This window comes from Periplaneta americana, chromosome 12, assembly GCF_040183065.1.
Source record: "Periplaneta americana isolate PAMFEO1 chromosome 12, P.americana_PAMFEO1_priV1, whole genome shotgun sequence".
Classification (NCBI taxonomy): Eukaryota; Metazoa; Arthropoda; class Insecta; order Blattodea; family Blattidae; genus Periplaneta; species Periplaneta americana.
The window spans coordinates 50,807,885-50,825,031 of record NC_091128.1 but is presented as its reverse complement, the minus strand read 5'-3'; the positions used below and the strand labels follow the sequence as shown (position 1 = coordinate 50,825,031).

The 17,147-nt window shown below is 34.7% G+C and overlaps 1 protein-coding gene across 1 annotated transcript in view; it reads left to right on the top strand.

Annotated features, from left to right (window-relative positions):
- The window catches only part of Cpr66D (Cuticular protein 66D), a 76,633-nt gene extending 60,060 nt beyond the window's left edge, over positions 1 to 16,573 (top strand). Inside the window, exons 4-5 of the mRNA XM_069841295.1 lie at positions 6,195 to 6,302; positions 15,825 to 16,573. Coding sequence (XP_069697396.1) covers positions 6,195 to 6,302; positions 15,825 to 16,148 — 432 coding nt within the window. The 3' untranslated portion in view covers positions 16,149 to 16,573. The remainder of the gene's footprint in view (positions 1 to 6,194; positions 6,303 to 15,824) is intronic.
- The last annotated feature ends 574 nt before the right edge of the window (positions 16,574 to 17,147 follow it).

Below are 17,147 nucleotides of genomic sequence, written 5' to 3'. Positions count from 1 at the left end.
TGAAGGCTTTAAGGGAAAACTATAGATTTTAATGAGGGTTCACAATGTGTTTCAATCAGTGGTGGTCCATGTCATGCCTTCATTCTCCGTCTCCTCCTACTTCCGTTCTTCACTTTTGTTACCAGATCTTCCAGATCTGTCCCTTTCCTTCCATAGGGACACAACCTCCTGTCCAGGACAGGGCGAAAGTTTCTCCCCTTCCAAACATAAATGCTAAAGACACCCTCGTACCGACAAAAGAACAGTAGCGGTCAAAGCCCTCACTTAAACTAAGCTGTTGTCAAGCATTTTATATTATTTCCGTTGTGTGAAGTGGAGCCTTCAAGTGTAATGAGGGATGGCCTTTACAGTTTGTTTCAAACTATAAAACTCAAACTTCATTGTTATTCACTTATTCAGTAGGTAATCACTACTGACTTAATTGCTTAGAAAAAGATTTAACAGACCTATCGGTAATGAAGAAAGTAAAATGCATTCCAAATTATCTAAAAGTTCTTCAAAGTATTAAAAATTACCAAAAAAATGCCGAAAAATTATAAAAAATACCTTATTAGTTCAAAAGCACCGAAAAATTAAAAAAATGCAATATAAGAAATTAATTTTTTATGTTGATATTAACATAGAAAAGATTTCTATAATAATAGGCGTCGTCCTAATGTGAATAATAAGAAGATGACTTTTCATCAACATCCGCCCCCTAGTTATTTGTTTTAGACTTCCTTACTTTACAAATATTTTGTGGTTAAATGAAGAGTGAAGGTAATTGGATTCGCCAACATTAACTTATCAAAACACAAAGGACAAAATAATGTAGGAATATGACCAGAATGTTGCTGATCGGTCTTACCTCACCTTTTTAACCTCACTCAAGCATTTGACACTTAAGTAGTCCCAACCACTCTGTTGCCAGGTTGTAATTTGTAAGCAGTCCGTGACCCTGTTAAACAAAGTGGTATAAGAATTATTCACACAGAGTAAAGAAGTTGGGCATTATTCACCCTTATTTTCACCCATTTAATTCGCATAGGTTGAATAGTCCTCTATGGTCATGACAAGGAGTTAATATTCACAAAGAGAAAACTAAAATACTAATAATTTTGTAGAATGTTGAATAAAAATATCTTCTAAGTATTTTTGTTACTTTAATTTGTTTTGCGTCATATTTTAAAGTTTTTATTTCATATTTTTGTATTTCTAGGGCGCAAATGCATGCATACTTCAACAACTTTTAGCCCATAGAAATCATAGCCCTAGTGATACCAGGTATACATATAGATCTACTACACGATTCAAATCCACAGAAGTGCTCAACAATTTATTACACACGTTAACAAAAAAAAAAAAGGTTTTAAGTTTTTTAACAGAAAATATGTTGCACCAAAAAACAGCGACGTTGTATAGTTTAAATAACACATTTGAAGTGACCGAAAAGTCATTTCTTGAATTGTTTTTCAATTGAAGAGTCCACTGCAAGAATGATGGATGTCACTTTCTTGTCGAAAATGAACCAAGACTGTCAATGCATAGCTTAAGACATATAGAATGTACATAGAGAGTTATATGGCATTAACACTGATAGTCATTGTCCAGTAATGATCGGAAAATCACAGTTAAGCTTTGAGTGCTAAGCATTTCAAACTTTCAGTTGCTTCTCCTGAAAAATGTATTCCAAATGACATCCATCATTCTTGCAGTGAACTCTTCAATTGTAAACATTCGCGCGAAGTTCTGCTGCTCTAGACGTTATTGTACAACACTGGAAACGGAGAGCTGTGTGAGGTAGACTATATTGTTGACAATTTTCATAATGCATATCTTTCAGGCATCATTTTTGGGGTATGTCGTGGGTGTTAAATTATTGATGAAGTTGAGCCAGGGTCTCTGTTCTGTGGTATAACTTGCAGTCACGCCTGACTACAACGTGCTCAGGATGTTCAGACGTTTGGGATGGGCAACACTTACACCAGGAGGACAGATTCAGAGAAGAATCCATGAGGCCAATGAGTTCTTGTGATGCAGAAACTTCCCAATCGGTACACAACGCCTGTAGATGTTTGAATTGTCTGAGGGTAAAACATCACTTGAATATCAACGAAAGGACACTATGATTTACACTGTAATGTATGAAGAAAATCTGAACTTCAAAGGACTTAGGCCTACTGCAGGTTCGCCTGCTGAATGCGGCACAGTCCATGGCTGGAATGATATTTCAGAGTAAATATAATGCTCCCCTAGCTTCCCTTACATTTTATTCCCGTTGCTGACTTTAATCTGAGTCTGAATTTGTCTGTGAAGTTCGCTGTTCCTCCTTTTTCTATGATGCAGATTTTTGCGGAAATGGAAAAACTGAATCCTAGAAACATGGGATTCCCTCGTGAGTGGAGATCTTTGATGGTCTTCTGGAGTTAATGTTTGTTTCCTACAACATGTCTTACTGTCCTTTCGCAGATATTCACTTTATCATTAGCTGCAGATGTTTTCTGGCCTCCACAGTTGTTGTGTACTCATTTTGAAGAACTTACATCACAAAAGAAAACGGTCATAGTGTTCATATATATGACATAACCTGATCTCCTAGCGTAATTGTTGTCCAATATAAAATTAGTTAAGAGTTCCGAACACAGGTCTGAACCTCACAAGTGATACCAAGAAGACACCACTTATGAGCCAACTAGGCCAGGAGATAATGGAGTAGGGTGGGTAGTTTTTTTCCCTCTCCATTGCATACATCGCCGAAAAGCTACATATTGTTACACTAATTAGATTTTAGTTGTATACAAACAATAAAATTGTTCTTCCTCTGACACATATCGTCAAGTGAGATGTACTGCATGATAATAGATGTACAGGCCCAGAAACAAAAATTGGGCCACTTGAATTTTGTTTCTTAGTCAAACAGAACCTCTATCAGAGAAGTTTAAAGCGAGACGTGTCTATAAATTATATTACAAAGCAGGGACCGCTCCCATATACCAATATCATGAACTTTTAGTTTCTTCAGTACCAAGAGCCATAATTGAGGACTTAATACTCTAGAGTCTGAAGAGGATGTCTGAATGCCACAAGGCTCTGTGGTATGAAAGTTCTCAAGAATAAACTTTCAAAGATTTCTTTTTATTCATTGTTGTAATCTAGTATAATCTAGTAGGAGCAAGCGAAGTTTATGGTGCATGTTTTAATAGGGAAATAACAGAAACAAATTGGCAAAGCTCTCCACAATATTATTATCAGAAACCGGAAGTTCACGAATTGTGAATCATTAAAATAGGCAGGCAAAAAAGCATCATTAATAGCTAAAATAGGCAGGCAAAAAGGCATTATAAATAGCTAAAATACGCAATAAAAGGCAATTACAAAAACCTTGGACTAGACCCACAACCTTGCACTTTCCACAAAGGGATTTCGGCAGCAAGAAAAACTTTACGTAAGTCGAATGCAAATTGAGATTTTCGACTCGATGTTGCAAATTACTATTGGAGATAAAGAAATCTTTTTTTTTTTTTTTAATAATTGAAGTAAACTTTATTGCACATAAATAAATACATTATAGTTGGGAATAACAAACAGAAAAAAAAAAGAAAACAAAAGAAAAAAAAATAAAATAAAATAACTTGACACTTGTTTATGGGTACTGCCCACTGGCAATCCCAAAAGTACCCTATAGCCTCATGTCACTATGCCGTTTTCTTTTTAATCTTCTGTGGGCTGGATCTTGTGGTGGATTAGTGACAATTACTTGAAGTAGCGGATTCATGTGGTTTAGGAAAGAGTTGTACAGTCTGATGTAGCTGTGTCTTAGGACCTCCGTCACCTCAGGAATACAGAGATCATCGTGCAGGTTCTTGTTGCTAATATACCAAGGTGCACCAGACATCAGCCTCAAATAGCGATTTTGCATGACCTGTGTTCTTCTTATTTGTGAAGCAGAAGCAGATCCCCAAATTGAACATCTATATTGCCACACAGGGCGCACGATTGAAATATAGATAAGTCTCTTGTAGTGTAGAGGCAATGGAGATTTGTCTTGAATAATGTGTTTTAGAAGGTACATTCTGTGTCTAATTCTTTTAACAATAGCTGATATGTGGTTATGCCAAGTAAGTTTGCTATCCAAGATTAATCCAAGATATCTGACAGATTGAGCCATTGGTATACTACTGAACCACATAATGTTACTGGATAATTTACACTGTTTCTCTTATAAGTAAATCTGACTAAATTTGATTTTTGAGGATTCATAATTACTCGCCATTGCTTACACCATGTGGAAATTTTTTCACAAAAAATGTTCAGTTGTTCTGCTGCAGATTCACAAGTACCTTTACTAATAATGGCAACGTCATCAGCAAAATGGGCTATTGTTAAGTGATCTTGAGTTGGAAAATCCGATGTATATAAAATATAAAGCAGCGGTCCCAAAATACTACCCTGAGGTACTTCAGATTGAACAATATTTGATTTTGACTGAGCAGATTCGTATTTAACGGAGAATGTACGTTGTGAAAGGTATGACTTGATTATTCAATAATAGGTAGCCTATCTGATACATGATTTTTAAGCTTTGAGAGCAAGCCTTCATGCCATACTTTATCAAATGCCTTTTCTGTGTCTAGGAAGAGACCCAAGCACACCGCCTTTTCCTCATATGTATCTAAAATAGTATCTGTGATCCGATGAAGTTGTTGTGGACAAGAGTGTTTTGCTTTAAATCCAAACTGCGTTGAAGGAATAGTCCCTTGGAGTTGTTTTAAGAGATGAGGTATAAGTAGTTTTTCAAATATTTTTGATAGTAATGGCAGCAGACTTATTGGGCGGTAATTTGAAGGGTTGCTTTTGTCTTTATCAGGCTTGGGGATCATAACCACTATGGCATGATTCCATTGTCGAGGGAAATATGTTAAACGTAGAACTGCATTGTAGATTTGTGTTAGAAGAACGAGTGGTTTTCTAGAAAATTTTTTTAAGGAGAGGTTGAACAATAGGATCGTGGCCAGGAGCTTTCTTCTTTGGAGATCTTTCAATTTGATTTCTGACTTGTACTAGTGTAAAAAAGTTTCCAAAGTAAGATATTTGAAGAGGTTGTGTTAAACTTTCATGAATTTGATGAGCGAAATCTGGGTCAAGACTGGGATTGGGTTGAAACTGCTGATGTAACTGTTCAGAGAATTTTTTACTTTTTGTTCAGGTGTTGAATACCATTGGTTGCCGACTTTAAGTGAAGGAATCCTACTGTCAGTATGTTTTCATCCCAGTAGCCTTGGAAAGTGCATTTTTGTGTTTGGTTGTACTGATGTGTTGCGATATGAAATATTTAGCTAGCTACAACAACGTCGCAATGAAAACTGAAAGAAAAATAGACGCACACTCATTGTTGCATTGTCAAATAAAAACAAGCGATAATTAAAACGTTTACTGTTATACATTTTTGTACGGCAGCACTCATTGTTGCAAAGAGAATATGAACTGACTGAAATACTATAATATACATTCGGTGAAGTGACTTTCATTGTAACGGTTATAGAAATATATGAAAATATACCTGTAGGCAATTTTTAATAATAAATGAATAAATAATGATCAAATAAAGGCAAAAAAAAACATTTTTGTAAATTACGCATTTATATTTAAAAAAGGCAGAAAAGGGCAAGATAAAACTGTGACGTTTCAATCACAAAGGTTTAATTCGTACAAATTTACTTTCAAAATAAAGATAGATTTAACACATTTAAAAAGGCATTCTTCCAAAGTTCCGGTCTCTGATTATTATTGAAGTGTTTCCTTTCTACATTTATGAACTAAATAATACACTTCATCCAACATAATAATTAACAATTAATGAATCAATCAATAAGTGAAAAACTCTTTTATTATATTATAAACTTCATGTTCACGACTGACATCTTGAGGACGTTTATTCAGAGGCGTACAGCCAAAGGTTTTTATTTTCTTATACAGTACAACGGTAGTTAAAATAAAGTTTTTTTTGTTCAAGGTAATTGATCTGAAGGATGTAGCACTTCTCAGTTGAAATTGCGTTTATTTATCGCGTTCTAATAAGGGTAATGAAATGTTTTACTCTAGATTTTATATGATACATGTGTGCCAAATTTTGAATAGGCAGTCTCCTGGCTCTACGACACTAATTTTTACGGTATAATTTGCAGTACCTTGTGTATGTTTGTCAATGATTGCAGGGCTTCAAAGCTCAGGTCACCCGTGAGCCAACAAACATTGTAGTGAAAATCCCAACGCCACCTCCACAACAAGAACAAGTTCAGGAACCACAACAATATGTTGCTGCGGTAAGTCCATTCTTTTATATTGAAATGTAGCATAATGATTGGTCTTCATTTAAGAATATTGCAATTGAGACTCATGCAAAGCTGCAGGTTTGAAATTTAGAAGCACTGAGATAAAGTTAAATACAAATTATGATTTATAAAATAAATCTGAGACCTCGGAAATCCTGGTGAAATGGAGCTTTAGTATAATGGATATAACAGTAAAATTAATCATCTTGATTACACAATTTTAACATTTTATATCACTCTTGAATATAGTTAATATAACCAATTTCATGTGTTAAAATAAACTAAATTGTAATAACCTAGTTGACTAGTTTCAGCTTTATGTTAGCCATCATCAGTAATTATAACTTAGTTTATTTGAACATATGAAACTATTAACTACATTCCGAAGCAATGAAATTAACTTATTTCGTATAATATTAGTTCCTGAAATGTATACAAATATTCGTCTGAAAAAGTAATGTAGACAGATGTCGCATCCTGGACACTGTAGTGTCGTAACTCAAAATACTTATTTGTCAGAAACTAACATTTCAATATTTTTATGTTCGTATAAAACACGAACTTTTCATTACGGACTTAGGAATTTTTTTAAAGAAATAACATTTCAATGTTTAATTTAATGACTTATTAAGTTTGTGCTGAAAGTGTTTAAAAATACTTCTGAATTATGTCAGTTCAGATTGTATAATACTAATGAAAAACAGAATAGTTGTCGTAATATTTGCGACATAATCACCTGCATCATTTTTGTTACTTCTCACAATTACTTTCACACGTGGAACGTGTTTTATCTACAGATATAACATAGGCTATAATAATTGCTCATTAGTAAATAAATTATTAGTTACACTTTTATTTTACAGTTTTAATCTGAATCACTTTGATCTCCAGTTTTTCTTCCTACCATTATTTATTTAGCTAATAATATTGTAACATAAAATATAATATAAACAGAAAAACTTTAGCTCGCCCCTGAAAGAGTAGAACTCATGCTCAGGGGCGGATTCCTCAATTGAAATTAAGAAGTATATAATACAATTTGTCTTACGTCTACTACGCAATAAAAATATATAAATTTAAATTTACTATTTTTCAATTTTTATAAAATCCATACATAACTTTTTAAATTTAATACTAAAACTACTAGAATTGGCAAGATTAGGATATTTAAATATAAATTTGTTATATATTCCTGGGCCTAAATTACTACTATGATTAAATACTGTAGCAGTGTTGCATTTTGTTTCAAACAATCTTAAAGAATTCATACCTTTTGTTTCATAACTATGAGAATACAATTCAAAATGATTTCGATTTTTAAGTATGAATTTTATTAATACAATATAATACATTTTTCTTATTTTAACAACATTAAAATCTAAAAACAATTTTTGAGATGGAAAATCAGTAGGTTTATGAAGATATATTTTAATTATTTTCTTCTGTAATGAATAAAGTGGATTAAAATTAGATTTAAATAAGCTACCCCATCCTATAATTCCACACATAATTACCCATTGAAATAAACTTAAGTTTATAGTGCGTAATTTAACGAAACATTTCGGTCCATTTCACATTTCACAAGCAAAATTAACAATGATGTATCTCTTTTCAATGAACAATTACCGAACATACACAGCCCACTATACAACTTAAATTCTCCTAGCACACGTAACTTCCGGTATTCCAATACACCTCCCTCCTCCAACTTTCAGGCTGGCATTACTTAGTTAACTTGTAAACTTATCGCCCCTCCTCACTTGTGGTTCATCTTTCTACAACACTGGACATACTCTTTAGCTCCACCGTAAGTAAATATATTCAATTAAGCAGTCTCCCTTCCTTTACAGTCGTACATTGATTGTTCAATAGTAATTTTTTAATACAACAAAGTTTTACGTAATTTTCAGACTACAAGACCACACGTGCCTCCAGGCGTTACGTACAGCTATAAGCATGATGCTGCATACACATTATCTTCACTTTTTCACCATTTTATAACTGTGCTAGTGGCTTGTGCAGCAAATGCTGCAAACTAAGTTCATTAGACGTTCAAACAAAAATTTTTCAGATTTATTTTCAATGAAGAATGGCAGACATTTCGAAAGTTATTTGCTTCCGTATTAAAGAAACATACTCCCTCTGAATGGTTTTTTCCATTTTTCTTGAACCTATCCACCTTCAGTTTTTGAGTTTCAACGCGAAAACGCAAGTAACAATGTCAAGACGACCAGTGAGTTTTTCATGTGGGAGTGAAAGAATAGCTATTTCAGGTCATTGTGGATTGTAGGTGAAAGTTAAAAATGTCAGGTTTGCTATGCTTTCGAACAATAGACATAGCATAGCATCTTGGTATAGCTGCTGCATGTAGAGCTTGAAATGTAGAGGGTAAAATCATTTTATCGTGCTAAGAGATCTTCCTGAAATGATCGGAGACTACATAATTTTGTAGGCCTTTTATTTTATCAGTAAGTAATACCTTTTATTCTTTCCTTAGGAACTGTAATTTTTGCGCTCTCTCGAGCCAATACTGAAGAGAACGACGCATATAAATATTTACACCATACCGCCATTAGGTATATGAAAAAGACCCAACCGCACTTGATTAATAACTGAATAATTATTTGATTTTTAATAACAATATTATTATGAAAAATTATTTGATTTTTAATAACAATATTATTATCTTACGTAAGTTTTGTATATGTATAATAGCTGCAACTCAATAAATTACAGAAATGAAGATCTAATTTAATATATTCTCTACATTTACTTATATAACCCCAAAACGTTTCACTTTCATATAATCAATATAGCATAAATATGTATAATTAATGAAATTAGTCCCATCATAGCATTAACAGCTATAATAATATTTCATTTCTAACGGTAATAACGTGATCAAACCACCTCAAGTATTGTAGATTTTAATATCCAATAAACAGCTGTACTTAGAAAATTACACACCGCAGAATCACACTTGTAAATTATTTTTAGTAAGTCTTGAAGTTTTTAATAACCAATTGAATTTCATCTCTAAATATGTCAGCAATCCTGCAGGCCATGGCCTTCGTGTAATAGCCTATTGTTTATTGTAGTGTGTTTGTGTTTTGTTTTATTCTGAAAAGTCATTATTTCTCAAAACTGATGACAGATAGATTTTGGGAAGTAGGAAAATGTTGTAGGAAAATTAACATTTCACTGGAAACTACTATTTTTCTGAAAAATTCTGGGTTTCAAGCTTCAAAATGAAGGATCATTCATTAAAATCCGTTCAGCCGTTTTCCCGTAATTTTCATTACCAGTTCAAATTATATATATATATATATATAGATAGGTATTGCTTTTTAAATGTACATTACAATATCTAGCCATATGGGTCTATATTGACCCATAGATACCATTTGATGGTTAACTTGTGTCTTGTAGATGCAGACATTATGACATCTATTATATACACAAGATACCTTTTACATATAATCGCAAGGAAGCGCATGCTGTTTATTCCACATAATTTTTATATTGGACCCACTGCTTGATTTTAATATTTTAACAATTTTAAATTTGTATATAGTCTACATTTAATGTTTTATGATATTCATTCCTTTGTATGATTTTACACTTTCAACATGATCTGCTTTTATGTACCCCATTGTCTTTCAATGTTTATAATGTAACAACTGTTCAATTTAAAGGTTAATGATGATCTGATGGTTTTTTAAAAAACCGAAAACATTTATCATGAAATGAAATGAAAATATTGTACATATAAATCTTGATTACGCAACTTTTAACACCTTATCACTTCGGAATATGTATTATATGACTTTCTTGCGTTCAATTCTATCGTACCTGCTTAACATATTTCGACATTTTATGGGTCATCCTCAGAACTGGTCGTTGTTGGTCTTGGCACCTCTTGTTTTGTATTCTGTGAGGGTGTGTTCGTGTGGTATAATGTAGAGTCAAAGAGTGTGTGTGTTCTGAAATTGAGTTGTGTGTTGAGAATTTCATTGGAGTGTGTTTTCGTGTGTCTGTATATTTCGTATTGTTCTATTGTGTTTAGTTTCTGGTTTTTTGGTTGGATGTGCAGTATTTCCATGTCTGTGTTGATGTATCTGTGGGTGTGGTTAGCATTTGTGATGTGTTCTGCATATGTGGAGGTGTTTTGTAATTTTGTTATGGCTGTGATGTGTTCTTTGTAACGTGTTTGAAATGATCTGCCTGTCTGTCCTATGTAGAAGTTGTTGCAGGTGTTACATTTGAGTTTGTATACGCCTGTATGGTTGTATTTGTTTGTTTGTGTGTTGAGATGTTTTTGTAGAGTGTTATTTGTTCTGTATGCGATGTTGTAATTTAATTTCTTGAATGAGGTTGCAATCTTGTGTGTGTTTTTGTTTTCTTATGTTAGTGTGATGTATTTTTTGTGTTCTTGTGTTTGTGTTATATTCTTACGTTTTTTCTGATTATGTTTTGTCTTACGTATTATGTTGTCTATTATGTTAAGGTTGTATCCGTTTTCTTGTGCTGTGTATTTGATTGTGTTTAGCTCTTCGTTGTAATGTTGTTGGTTCATTGGTATGTTGAGTAGTCTGTGTACCATTGTTCGGAATGCAGCTTGTTTGTGTTGCGTGGGGTGGTTGGACGTGTTGTGTATGTGTGTTGTGGATTTTCTGTATACTTTGAATGTGTGTTTTTGTCTACTTTTGTTACTGTGATGTCTATAAAATTTATGGATTTGTTGTTTTCAGTTTCTAATGTGTAGTGTAGCTTTGGGTGTATTTTGTTTTTGTATTGATGCAGGTTCTGGATCTGTCTTTTGTTTCCTTTGTATAGTATTAGTATGTCATCTATGTATCTGTGCCAATATATGATGTTGTCTGCGTGTTTGTTGTTGTCGTTGTTTAGTATGTATGTCTGTTATATGTGGTGTAAGAATATTGTGCTAATATATCAAAATCAGATAAGTTTATGACGGTCTTTTGTGAAAAACATTTGATAAATCGAGAGAGGACGACATTTCCAGCATATTCTATAAAGTACGATTTTTAAATAGGGGGGTTAAAGTAAGAGTGTGGCCGACTGCGAAATGCCCAGCCGCCGAGAAGAAAACACCGCGCCAGAGGTCAGTACATACAGTGTGTCCCATTTATGTTGACCACCCAAAATGACTTTGTAGTTAAGCACCATATAAAAATTTTTTCATACAAAAGGTGTACAGCTGAAAGGGGGAAATAATACGGATGGAGAGGCAATCTTGTAGCGTTATTTATTAATGAGATACGCGTACTAACATTGTTTCTTTAAATGACACTACATATTTTACTATTCAATATTTCAATTAAACTCATTAAGACTTTTTCACAAATGTATCACAATGGGCCATTCTGATAAACAGAACGGTAACAAACGGAACGTTATTGTGCCTTGACGGCATAGTTCTTGTGCATAGTATGAAGTGATTTGACTTTAAGTCTGTGTAAACAATACGTAGTACATTGCAGATGGTACTCAGTGTCGCGTAATCCATTACACGTAGCTTTAGTTTTATTCCGCTGAACACTGATGACTGAGTGAGTGGTCTGTGCTACATTTGGTTTTATGTGTTTACTGTAAACCAAAGCTACGTGGAATGGGTTATGCGACCCTGGGTATCTGCAATGTAGGCCTACTACGTATTGTTTACACCAACTTTGTCAAATCACTTCCTTTGTACAGGGACCTCATTTTATTTTTACTGACATTTTTAATATTAACCTGGCTATATCTTTGGATTAAAGGTCTAGCACCGGAAACACCGCTTGCTCCCCCTTCCAAGACTGGAGTTCGATGATACTGGCGTAAAATACAAATCACTTTACTAGGTATAGGAGGGAAGAAAAGTAGTTCATCCATTTATGTAAACTAGGAAATATCGCAATTTTGAGTTTGATAATTTTCACTAGGTTTTTGTTTAATCAAAATACAGTACTGTATTAACACTTAGTGTTTTTACTCACGAATTGAGCTATCCATTCGGACGTATTCATTATGCAGTATATATTGTACTGTTACAGCACATTAGCGTACAATACAGAGAATGAAGTTAAATTGAAAGATAATCATAATATAGACATTTAAACACATTTTTGAAAATGGTGGCCGTTCATTTCGATACAGGCTTCAATTCTTTTGTGCACATTATCCCACTATAGACTATTGTACCTAATTCCAATTACCAGTTTTGTCCTTCGTACAAGTAACTCATGTTGAAATATTTCTATGCCTACTCTATAAAAAAGTACCTTACGTACTATAATTTAATATTCACTTCTGCCCGATCCGAAAAAAATAAAATTACTCAGAAATGCTATCTACTGTCCGTTCAAGGGGTTTTGTCGCAGGGTCGTAGAAAGGGGGGGGGGAATCACGTGACAGTTAATTACTTTTATTGAAGTTATTTTAAACAGTTGTATAATATCACGTAGATGTCCAATTCCTAACAGAAATTAATGTTTTCAGAAAAGAGCAAAGATAGGCCAGCTACTAGACTTTACAGAGGGACGAACAGAAGCAGGTGGGGGAAAACGGGATGCGACGTAGGCAAACGGACGACAGTACCTGTGCGAAAATATGATTCAATATTGAAAGCTCTTTCGTCACTGGAAAACGCGAACATATTTCTGGAACGTACTATACTCACTAACTCAGTACTGCATACGCGGGCATGATTCTGTGTGGAGGACGGCTGGAAGTTTACTAGTAGAGGGGGTGGGAGTGAAGTACATTCAAAAACTCAGGCACAATAAAAATTGAAGTAAAAATAAAATGATGTCCCTGTATTTACTATGCATAGGAACCATGCCGTCAAAGCATCAAATAACGATTCGTTTGTTTAGTAGAATGACCCACTGTGATACATTTTTGGACATGTCTTGACGAGCTTAATTGAAATACTGAATAATAAATACATAGTGCCATTTAAAAAAAACAATGCTAGTACTCGTATCTCAATAAATAACGCTACAAGGTTGCGTCACCATCAGTATTATTTCTCCCTTTCAGTTGCACAGTCAATTCCGGATATAGTGAACCTCTGCAGACTTGCATATTTCGTTCACTATATCCGAAGTTCACTAAATCCGAATCGTCTCTCCCCTAACCTTAAATGACAGAAATGAATGAAATTGTTAACAAGAAAATAAAATACTATAAACAGTAATTAAAGTATTTCATTTTTGTGGAATGGATTACACTGTATACTGTACACTGTTACTGATAGTTGATTTACTTAAACTATGCTATCGACCCACGTCCGCTTGCAAAAGACCACGTTCAATGTCACTTATAATATTCTCCATATCTACCAAAGAAAACACTTTACACTTCGACATTTTTATACAGTATATTCACTTTTCGAACACTAGAAACAGACTGACCAGGTAGAAATGACAAACGCTGTTATGGTGTGACTGCGTACTCAGCTTTGGAATTTCCCGGGTCACTTAATGGAAACTGGGAGGGGGTTGATGGAGTTTGAAAACCATCAGAATCTTACCTTCATTTATGCTCTGGACATAATGTCCGTCCCCTCTTAATAAAAGAAGGTAATTTCATTTTCCTTTGTTTCGATGCTATCCGTCATAATGGAAATGTTTCTGAGAACAAAAGGCAAACCTTTGACTGCGTAGAATTAGAAATAACAGTAGAGTAGTGTGCCTGAGAACAGAATGGCAACCGTTCGATGGTGGAGTGAGGCAAGGTCGCCACGCGTTGCCTGGATTTACAGTACAGCTCATTGTCTAGAAATCACTAATCCTACCTTTGTCCTTTGACTAAAGAAGTAAGAAACTTAAAATGTTGTTGTTCTCAACTTTATACAAGAAGGTCTGACTTCAAATAAGAATGTCAGGATACAACTCTTGTAACTTCAATTTTTTATATTCACTGTAACCGAGTACTTTTTAATGTATGCGGGTCGGGACCAACGATGTAGGTTCACTATAGCCGAATGTTCACTATATCCAGAGTTGACGGTACATCTTTTGTATGAAACAATTTTTCATTTGGTGCTTGCGCACAAAGTTATTTTGGGTGGTCAAATTAAATGAGACACTCTGTATAATAGAAGCCCTGTATTGTACAATTTCGTTGCGATTAATAACTAGATTTTCTAAAAATTTTATATGAAATTATGTGCATGGTTTGGATCACTATAAGATCGCAAGTCGAAAGGATTTGGGAGCCACTGGTATAGCAAGCATGTTCGTTTTCTCTTTTCTTATATTTTACTCTCTTAAAGGTCATGGAAGCTTCGTGTCGACTAACTAATAAAAACTCTATATACAGATGTTTAACTCTCTTATGTGTACTTATACAATGAGTAGCTCGTTTGTAAGCCGTTTGTAAATTCCTTACTAATAATCACTACATACGTCGTGTATAACAGTGCAACTGTTACACATCTACGTCATAGTTTCGTTATTACTTCGTTACGAAAGGTAATAGAATATCTGAGGTTCTCTATTGCATCCGGTAGAACGCTCTAGTGTGCCGTGTTATGTATCGATAGTACAACTGGCTCTGATCGATTACCACACTATATTTTGGTCAAAGAGTACGAGCTACAGCAATAATATTATTCTAATTATTCTGTGGTTTTTGTTTTGTTCTTCTGTTGTTACAAGGCAACCATCATTATAAAATGACAGTCGATACGAACAGCTGTTAGAGTGGCGACCATTTTTTCTCTATATACTCGTACAACGCTTAAACAAGGGGTTTCGTGTATGTAACTACTGCAAACAATCGCTTATGCATGATTTATTAGTAACGTTTTCTGTCTCAGCTCTGCATCAGTCTCGTATAAAAACTATACAGTGTTTATTAGTAAGACCGTAATAGTAATATGCGTTACAAGAGCGGTATGTTGATGTTTTCATGTTCGAGGAAAAGATTGAAAAAGCGAAACGTAGTTGAGACGTGATATACGTCTGTCTTTTTTTCCCCCCAGTCTATAAATGCGAACTTAAAACAATCGGTAAGGTTATGTAATGATTTATTTTTCATTTTAATATTTTAACAATATTATTTATATAACATATTGCAGTAATAACATCGGTATCTGGAATGTTGTTGATTTTTTCACGGCTTCCTTAATGTTACTTGCATCACGAATGCAATAACTTTAGTGGAGTAGTAGAGTTTACTTAATTTTTGCAAATATTTAAACACAATAATTAACAGTGCAATTTAGGTGGTAAGTTTCCAATTAATTAATAATTATTACTATGTTAAACGTCTCTAAAAATCATATGTTAAAAGCCTAAAGCAGTAAAATGAATATGTCTTTTAAGCGGTAAGAAGAGTGAAATTGTTATGTGTGTTACGTTGGGAATACTGAATGTGGTATTTCACACTTACCGCATATTGGTTTTGTGCGGAAAGCAAGCAAATACGCACGATCTCGCACAAAAATATTTGGGCTACGCAAATACCGTATGTTGAACAACATGATCGCTTGTTTCTTTGTAGCGTCCAGCCCCAGCTCCAGCTCGTCAACCATATGCCCAAATTTACAACAGTGTGGCTGCACAACCAACACCAGAACAGTTGGCACAACTGCGAGCTCTAGCCAGACAACAGTTTTCTGCAGTTCCACAGCCACATGCAGCTGGACCTGCACCTGCACCAGCACCTGCACCTGCACCAGTGCAGTACCAGGGAGTGCAGCCACAGCTACAATATGCTCCCCTCCCAGCAGCTCCAAGGCCCAAGGCTGTTAAGGCAGGTGCAATTGGCTTTGCAGCACAACAACCTGCAGGTCCTTCTGTAGTATACCAGGCTTACCAACAATAAGTAAGTGATATGAAGTGTGTCGGAGCAAAAAATTCTGACAAGTGCAATGCCATTACCAATTCTCATTTTAAACGGTATGTTGAAGCCCATAGAAATTCGGAAGTGATAAGTGATTGCAAAATTAAAGCAAGAAATATTAATATTATTTTCTAATTTAGGTTGGCAACATGCTCCTGTCTCATTGTGTAACGTATACATTTTTTTAGTCTCTTGGGCTTATATGATGCATTGCTGGTTACACTACTTACAATATTGGAAAAACTATGAGAATGTTTCTTTTTCTTGTTGGTATGAATATTGTCAATTTTCATTTAATGTTTACATTTTATGTTTGAGAAGAATACAAGACTGTAATTCAGTGTCAAATATTTTGTGTTTGTATGTGGATAATATTTTTAATAAACACTTGCCAATTTTGAAAATAATAGCTTATTCATGCAACCTCATATGTTACTAAGCAGTCCTCTGGTAAATAAATTAGTTGTAAATTTCCTACTGTTATAATTTTAATAAGATACCGCATCTACATCAGCACAGTTAGTCCACCGCTGTGGAACAACAATATGACGTGAAACGAACGAGCCTGGGTTCAAATCCTGGTTGAGGTTTTTTCGAGGTTTTCCCGCAACCAATTGAAGCAGAATTGCTGGGTAATTTTCGGTATTGAGCCTCGGATTCATTTCGCCATAGTAATTACACTTCTACCCATTTCATCATCATCATCATCATCATCATCATCATCATCATCAACATGAGCTCCGTTTCTTTCATAGGTTTCGAGCTTTGCTCCTATGTAGAGTCGACTGAGGCTGCCACCGAACTTGGACCACCTAGATATGTGGTCATTTGTTGTTGGTGGTAGCGCTGTACACTGTGGGCTCATCACTGGGCTCCCGGGATTGAGGTGCAGCGGTAGGGTCTACGCGGAAAGGTATATGGATCATGTAGGCTGTAGGGGAGTACGAAGGGGGCGTGTAGTGGAATCTGTAGAGCGTACAT